The sequence below is a fragment of the Castanea sativa genome, chromosome 9 (assembly GCF_040712315.1).
Source record: "Castanea sativa cultivar Marrone di Chiusa Pesio chromosome 9, ASM4071231v1".
NCBI classification, from domain to species: domain Eukaryota; kingdom Viridiplantae; phylum Streptophyta; class Magnoliopsida; order Fagales; family Fagaceae; genus Castanea; species Castanea sativa.
The window spans coordinates 13,448,708-13,457,520 of record NC_134021.1 but is presented as its reverse complement, the minus strand read 5'-3'; the positions used below and the strand labels follow the sequence as shown (position 1 = coordinate 13,457,520).

The following is an 8,813-nucleotide window of genomic DNA, read 5'->3' as shown; positions in this document are numbered from 1 at the left end:
TTGTGTCATTTTATGTGATGTTAGAATTTTTCCAAACAAAAAGGGTAAAGACAGTTTCTTAGAATCATTATTGATATTTTCCAATGAGCTCGAGCCCTTATGGCTTGGTTAGTTCAAAAAGGGAGAAGAGGGAAGGAGGCCGTGGGTGGAATTTGAAGGTAACCAGTAAAAATATTATCTAATCATGTGTTTTGATGAAAAATTTTCCCAGATTTGGCACCAAATCAAAATGTATATACAAAACTGGACCGGCAAAGGATGAAATAAATGCTCTCATGGAACTAATTAAAAAATAGGCACAATGAACTAATTTGATTGATGCAATGAGTTCACAATGAAAAATTATAAAAGTTGAAATGGCAGATTTGCTAGTCCTGGCCACTCCCATAACTGTCACGGTTCTCATGCTGCCAGCCATAGCCCTGTCCATCACGGCTTGATTCAGGATAGAACTTTCTTTTAAGCTGGGACTGGTGAGGTGGGGGTGGCGGTGGTGGTGGGAGTGGCATAGGCTGTGGTGCCAAAATACCCTTGCCATCCCTTGGATCCATTGCATTGCCACTCTGTGCTTGTTCCATGCCCTTGTTAGCCAAAGGTGGAGGATTTAAAAGCAAACCTCCAGAATTGCGCCCATAGTCACCTTGATGGAATGCAGCTTTCCCATGAGAATCTGATGCATTTGCAAAGCCATCTAACATTCCATGACCACTGTGTGGATGCTCAAAAGGCGCACCAACAAAGCCTCCACCATTCCAGGGCTGAGCATAATTTCCTGAGAAATTTACACCACCCGCTTGAACTGGTGGGAATCCCAATAATGACCCCTGTTCCACTCCTACTTCTGAAGCTGAATCTTGCCTTGTCATCTCATAGGGAGCACCATAAAATGGTTGACCTCCCTCAGTCTGGAAAGGAGGATAACCAAAAGGTGGAGGGGGATTTAGCATTGGATTTGTATTGACTGGCACAGCAAAATTAGGTGTCTGAAGGGAATGCATAGGTGGGTATTCAGAAAACTGGTTCTCAGATAGGATTCCCTGCTGCTTGTCTGGAAACTGACCAGACTCTTGTTGTGGGCCACCTTGGGTGTCAAAACCCTGTTGATGGAATCGGTTTTGAGGACCCAGCCTGTCAAAGCCTTGTGGTCGGTTGTTATCAGGTTGGAGCTCTGATGGGTGATTTTGTACTTGTCCAAAACTTTGTGGTTGCTTTGGCTGTACATTTGGCCTTGAAGGTGGTGGTTCTCTAGGTTGCTGTCGACGAGTTTTGTCTTCACGATCATGAATCTGGGAATTTGAACCAGGAGAAAAGACTGGCCTTGGGGGAGCCCGGGCAGTGGATTCAGAAGCTCCAGATTGTTTAACACTCTGAGACTCTGATTCGTTTCCATCCTCTTTCTCAGCATTGGGTTGAAGAAGGTCAGCATGGCTCTCATTGATGTGAGATTCAAATTCAGACCTCTTCAGAAAAGACTTTAGACAATGAGGTGCCGCACAGATGAAGATCCCTTCCATCATTTTAATTGTCTGAATCTTCTGTATACGTTCATCACAACTGTATTCAACAACAGGCAAGAAATGACAGCTTAGCTCAGATCATTTCACAGATTCTAGCACAAAAGCTTTAAATTGGTGGACATAGATTCTCACAGAAATTTATAGTAATATAGACGCTCTATATGTATATATGGTATCATTATAGTTTTTATCTTGTCACAAGACTGATTGCTAGTAGATTAGTTGTTCCAACAGCCCGTTCCACAACGTTCTAAGAATTTGATTCTGAAATCCTAAGTGCTAAATAGATACAGCTTAAAATCATGTGAGGTAACTAGCATGAGAAAATAAAATAATCCATCAAGCAGGATAATTATTTATTTTTTCTTCAGTGACACCCACATGTGAGCAGTGCTGGAAGGACTCAATGACATAACTGCACTTTTCCTCATTTAAAGAGTATCTGGGTTCAAATCCATGTAAGAAGTGGGGAGAAGGTATTTGGGGGCCTCCTCCCTCAAATACAACGACAAAGCTTAGGTCCCAAATTTTTTGGGGTTAAATTACATCCACAACAAATTAATTAGGGTTGGCCACGTATTTTGTTTTCTTCCATTCTATTTTAATATTTTATTTGAAGTCATACTTGATGTTACTTCTTTAATTTTTTTTTTTTTTTTTTTTGGAGAAAAACTTCTTTAATTGATGGGTCATTTTTTAATGCTTCTACTAATGCTATTTTTTGTCTTCATCCACCTCACCACCTTGCCCTTATAGGGGAAGGTACCATTTGAGCACCCTTTTTTAAGTGAAAACCCAGCTTCTAATATTCCTCGGTCTTTGGCAACCCTAGAAATCATTCATGAGTTGCAAGTTTAAACAGTTGAAACTGATTGTAAGTAGAGAACCTCAAAATCACAATAAATCATCCAAGTACATGTGCAAGATTGGAAGAAAAGTGGGCACAAACAAGTGGTTAAATACTTAAATTCATAAGTGCTATAAAAACCCTAAAAAATAATCTTGCATATTGGCTTTTTAGCAGTGTTAAAAGGAAAGAAAGAGTTGCACAACATAAATATTGAGTAGCACATCACAATGAAACAAGAAAGAAGCAAGTTATTTATCTTAGTGATGAACAGATCAGATATCCACTTACAGGTAGCAAATTGAATCACTCCTAGCACAATCAAGACAGAAGGCATGCTCACAAGGGCTCTGCAAGAGCATAAACATGTTAGACAAGGGCCAATCCACACAAAGCTACAAAGACACTTCTAGTATACATGTTCTATGCAGCTAAACTGAAAAGAAAGAGATACAAGCAGCCTTCATTTTGATATGGCTCACGCTTTTACATATGGAATTGACAATCAGCACCCAACTACATATCATGGCTTTAATGAGGGGTAACAAACTTTTCAGTTCCTTTTAATAAGTGTCCCTCAAAATAAATGAATGCATACGAAAATACAGACTAAAACAACTGAGCACATAGCATAAACCACAAATTGAATTATTATTAAAAACTCCCTGAGCTTTCCACAAAGTAATGTATTTACAAGAAACAAAAAGGTGAAACAAGGACCCAAAAGTTAACAAAGGATTATATCACATCAACTGAACAAGTCAAACCGCACAAATAACACCCCATTGCCAATATATCAGAAGGAAGCCTCATGAAATTCTGAATATGTTTGAATTGGAATGTTGGCCATGTGAAATTATCTTATAGCTGTTGGAAAACATTATTTAAAGGTAATTACCTAGTTATGGATCCATCTTAGTAGGGTCCTAGGAAGAGTGGCCTAGATACCGTCCTAACCTTTAGCATTTGTCAGAGATCATTATTTGATGCACAAAATGCCCCTAAAAAAGGAGCTGCTTGTGACAGTTCAAAATCAAACAAGATTATTTAAGATATCGCTACAATTTTATAGCTAAACCTTGAAGTCTTAAATGTCAAGGATGGTTGAATGAGTTAAACATGATAAAGGGTTCGACAAAAACATGCATTTGGATATTTCATAGCCTTTTAAGTACGAATTGAAGAATATTAGAACCTAAAACAAAAAGGAAGATTTGTCAGTTTTTACCCCCCACATCCCAGATACGGATTCATATATTAAGCATGATTGAGCTCATGATCAGATCCAGTTTTTTATTGTCTATGAAATTGAATTGGTTTTAGTAAAGTCAATTTATTAGATTTAGTGATTTTTTTTTTTTAGTGTTTTAGATTTAGTGATTTGAATTGCAAAATCTAACTACTATGACCTGCACTACCAATAGAACTTCCTCCAGGCTTCAGCACTCCAGGAAGCAGATATGCTTCTAAAACTCATATTAAAACGTGTCTGCCTTTGAAATCAAATTATATCAAGAAAGCTTACGACCATGTGAATTGGGAGTTTCTCTTGTTTTTATTGCAGCAGTGTGGTTTTACCGACAAGTGGAGAAGGTGGATCAGGTGTTGTATATCAACTGTTAAATTCTCCATTTTGATCAATGGTAGCCCTTCTGACTGTTTTGGGAGTTCTAGAGGTCTGAGGCAAGGTGATCCGCTTTCCCCTTTTCTCTTTGATCTTGTCATGGAGGCGTTGGGCCGTATGTTGGGTGCTGCTAAAGCGGCAGGACAGTTTTCGGGCTTCTCAGTAGGGAATGCAAATGGTTCCTTGATGACGGTGTCTCATTTGTTGTTTGCGGATGATACTCTTGTTTTCTGTGATGCTGATAGCAGTCATATAACAGCTTTGCGTGGGATTCTTTCTAGATTTGAGGAGGTGTCAGGGCTAAAAATTAATCTAGGTAAGTCTGAGTTGGTTCCAGTTGGAGATGTGCCTAATCTGCATGAGCTAGTGGAGATTTTGGGTTGTAGAGAGTCTGCTTTTCCGCTAAAATATTTAGGTCTTCCGTTGGGTGCTACCTTTAGAGATAAGACGGTTTGAAATCCTATTTTGGAGAAGATGGAGCGAAGGCTAGCTGGATGGAAGAGATTGTATTTATCTAAGGGGAGCAAGGTTACCCTTATTAAGAGTATTCTCTCTAGCTTGCCTACTTATTTTCTTTCTCTCCTTCCTATCCCAGTTAAGGTGGCCAAGCGGATGGAGGAATTACAAAGAAATTTTCTTTGGAATGGTATTAGTGACGATCGTAAACTTCATTTAGTGAATTGGTCGAAGGTTTGTAGGCTAGTGAAGAATGGAGGGCTAGGCATTCGGTACTTGAGAAGGTTTAATTCTACCCTTCTAGCCAAATGGTTGTGGCGTTATGGTGAGGAGAATGATGCCCTTTGGAAAAGGGTCATTGGGGCGAAGTATGGGAATGACTGGGGTGGTTGGTTTACAAAATCTGTGTCTGGGGCTTATGGTGTTTGTTTGTGGAAGTCCATTAGAAGTGGTTGGCTGAATTTTTCCAAGTTTCTTCAGTATGATGTGGGTGATGGTACTCATGTGAAGTTTTGGGTTGATGTGTGGTGTGGGGATAGTCCTTTTAAGGAGGCGTTTCCAGATTTATACAATATTAGTAGGACAAGGGATTCTTCGGTCTCTGAGGTTATGTGCTATGCAAATGGGAGAATTTTTTGGAACCTACAATTTCGCCGTTTTGTGAATGATCAAGAGTCACACTCGTTGGATTCGTGTATGGCTTTGATCTATTCCACAAAGGTGCAGGGTGTAGGTTCTGACAAGCTTTGTTGGAAGCTAGCCAGCAGGCGTGGTGAGTGGGTATTATCACTCCCTTTCCCCCCCCCCCCCCACTGCCACTCCCTTCCCTTGGAAAATGATATGGCAATAAAAGGTTCCCCCCGGGTTGCTTTTTTCTCTTGGACTGCTGCTCTAGGCAAGATTCTTACTATTGATAATCTTCGGAAAAGGCACTTTGTTGTTCTTGAGTGGTGTTATATGTGTAAAAGGTGTGGGGAATCTGTTGATCATCTCCTCCTTCACTGTCCTATAGCTTATGAGATGTGGAGTATGGTCTTTTGCTTGTTTGGTATTTGTTGGGTGATGCCACAAAGGGTAGTGGATCTATTGGATTGTTGGGCTTGCAATTTCAGGCGTCATCACAATATAGTGATTTGGAGAATGGTGCTGCACTGTTTGATGAGGTGTATCTGGCGGGAACGGAATTCTAGAAGCTTTGAGGGTCGCGATCTGTCCATTCTTGAGTTTAAGTCTTTTTTTCTTTTTTACTCTTCTGGAATGGTGTTTAGTTTTACCATCTTTTTCTTGTCTTTCTCTTCCTGTTTTGCTTGATCATTGTAATTTGGTTTCTTGATTTTTTGCCTCTTTAGTACATTTCCTATGTATGGGGTTGTGTTCTTCTCTAATATATTTTTTTCGTTACTTTTCAACAAAAAAAAATATCTTAGAAATTTTTCTTTGTACTAGCTCCCGTGATATCTGCTTCCTGGTGCATTAGTCTTTTCTCACTTCTGAGATAGTTTTTGCATAAAATTGTCACAACTTAGAAGTTGTCATTACAGAAAGTAACAACTTAGTACCTTGGCAGATTCACAACCAATGAAAAGCTGTCATCATAATGTCTGATGAGAAAGATCAAAAAATAAATGAACTTACCATGTAGTTTGCTTTACAGTGATACAAAGAGAATACAAAGTGCATCATTGTCTCTGACTATGTGTTTAGTGCAATTATACGATACCATCAAATTTAATGTTACTGTAGGCATCATTTTTCATTGCTCATGTTGTCACATCTGGATGGACAAGCACTTCATTGAATCTCTTTTGCTTAATCCGTCTTATTGGCAGTCTAATAACAGAACCATGTAAAAGCAGTACGGATGATGAACTTGTAGTTCCTACTATTCCTTACCACAGGGACATTACAAAACTTCTATTCTTTGGACTTCTTGGTATAGCTAATTTTTTTCTTGCTCCACTAATTCTACCCTTCCTCTTAGTTTACTTCTGCCTAGGATATATTAACCAGGTTAGTTGGCTCTCCTTCAGTTTTTTTTTTTTTTTACTTTTTTTTGGGGGGGGGGGGGGGGGGGGTGCATTTCATTAGATTCTCATTTACCTTGTAAGTTTATCATAGTGAGAGTTTGTATATCAAACAAATAATTACATTTGAGATTAAAAAAAGAAAGTTTTTTTTTTTAATGTTATTTTGATCCTTAGGCAATGCTAGGCAGATTCTCTTTATTGTCAAAATCCCATGACAAAGCAATTTCCCCTCTTTCAAGGTTAACTTGAAGATTTTATGTATCTGTCTAAATAAAATTACATTTAAGCTCCTGCTGTGCTATACTATACCCCGCCCTCATAAAAGGATGATATACTTGATGTTCATGTAAAGATTTTTAATCAAATAATTCATTCCTTATGGAAGAAACCAAGAATGAAAATTTGAGATTAAACATATATCAGACCAGAGACCATCATTATGAAACAGAAAAGTTCAATGGCAACCAAGAGAAGAGTACAATCGTGTTCAGTAATTACCAGGCGTCCATAGATAGCGACGGGGAAATCACAACGAACGCAGAAGTGGACCCGCTCACCAAGCGGGCGGCGGGACCTACGACCAACAGTCTTGACAAGGGAAGCAGCAGTGGCTGCACCAATGCCCTTTGCCACAGGAAGTTCAGCAAGGATAAGGTGGTCAGGGCACGCCACCGTCACAGTATCCACCGGCAAGGGCTTCGCCCCTCCAACACCTTCTGCAGCCGGAGCCTTGCTAAGCCGAATCTGAAGCATCTTTTACACCCCAACTACTCTCTCTCTCTCTCTCTCTCTCTCTCTCTCTCTCTCTCTCTCTCTCTCTCCACTTATTCTCCTCAATTCCCTTCAAAATCAATCATGTAACCTAAAAAAATCAATTCCTTTTAGCTCCAGTTTAACAATTAACAATCAATCAATCTGATAAGGCCGTGGTTGGTTTTCACAAATCCAAAACCGTATTCACAAAGCATTATTTTCCTTTCTTGATAAATTCAAGCATATAGTAACAAAGAACACAATTTATAGTAACAAACGAACAAATTTTGTTTCAGATAGAACCCTAAGATAATAGAAATATTAATAACTTTCGACCAATAATATAATTTTAAAAGAAAAATAAAAGAACTGAAGAAAGCTTACACTATGGCAATCGCTGTGGATTCGCCGATCTGTGTTTGTTGTTCTTTGTTGTTGTTCTCTGTTGCTTCTCTTCTTCTCTTTTCTTCTTCCACAAAACGCAGAGTTTTGAACTGGTAGAGGTTTATCGGAAATATAATTTTATTCCTTTTTACTTTTTTTTTTAGGAATATATATATATATATATATATATTTTATAAAAATAATTCTATTCTTTTAAATAATGGTAATTACAAGCATGGATTTAAAAACCTAATCGGTTGATTGATTCAATTAGTCCATTTCGATTTTAAAACCATGATTACAATTTACAAGGCCTTACCCTAGATTTTTTATTTTTAATAAAAGTAAGTGAAATTTTATTTTTTCAATAACCCCTCCCTCTATTTAAAATAAATAAATAACACATCTTTCACTTAGGTTAGATCCTACAAATAATCAATCTAAGAGCACTTTTATAATCGCCGTGCAAATTTTTTTTGTCTATTTTAATATAAGAACATATTTTTTCTATTTTATATAACCACTTTTCAAGAACACCCCATCATATTATTTATTTCACACTATATTTTATTAAAATATTATTTATTTAGCAATTTTTTATTACTCTTTCAAATAATCGCTCTCTGTATAAATAAAGAAGCATTTAAAAATGTACTTGCATATTAATAGTAACTCTATATATTTACATGATTACTATATCAACAATCCAAATTTACATAAATTCACATGGATTGACATAGGTGGGCATATTTGAAGTTGGATGTGCAAAATTTCACCCCACAAGGCTCTGTTAGGTATTGAAAATTTGAAATCCAATAGCTCCAGTGTGGTATTTTTTATGCCTGTCTTAAGGGTAAAAAAAAAGGTATGTTGTTTTATTTCAAACTTTTATTAAGTTATAGGGTTAATTACAATCATTGTAGATTATGAAAAAAAAAATTAATAGCATACCCATGTGATACACATTAATAAATAAAAAATCATTTTAAAAATATATTTTATAATATAATTGAAACTCTCATAACAATTAGCTAAACATTTGAAACTTTAATAGAGCTTTCACCTATATTAAATTAGGCTTATTATCTATCATGATTCATCCATATATTTAGTCACTTGGAGCAGAGCAGTAATTAGTTTGTAACTTGTACTATATTAAAATACAAAAATTATGATAGATGATGAAAATAATTGAAATGAATATT

General features: G+C 37.1%; 1 protein-coding gene across 2 annotated transcripts; it reads right to left on the bottom strand.

Annotated features, from left to right (window-relative positions):
* Window positions 1–257: 257 nt before the first annotated feature.
* LOC142610789 (E3 ubiquitin-protein ligase HAKAI homolog) lies at window positions 258–7,753 on the bottom strand. 2 transcript variants are annotated; one of them, XM_075782728.1, is made up of 4 exons: window positions 7,609–7,753; window positions 6,970–7,333; window positions 2,656–2,714; window positions 258–1,554 (listed from the first exon to the last, which is right to left on the bottom strand). In XM_075782728.1, exons 2-4 carry the CDS (start codon window positions 7,222–7,224, stop codon window positions 369–371), a joined length of 1,500 nt encoding a protein of 499 aa, XP_075638843.1. In that variant the 5' UTR covers window positions 7,225–7,333; window positions 7,609–7,753; the 3' UTR covers window positions 258–368. The 2 variants fall into 2 exon arrangements, with proteins under 2 accessions (XP_075638843.1, XP_075638844.1); XM_075782729.1 differs by having other exon boundaries at window positions 6,970–7,312; window positions 7,609–7,729.
* Between the last annotated feature and the right edge of the window lie 1,060 nt (window positions 7,754–8,813).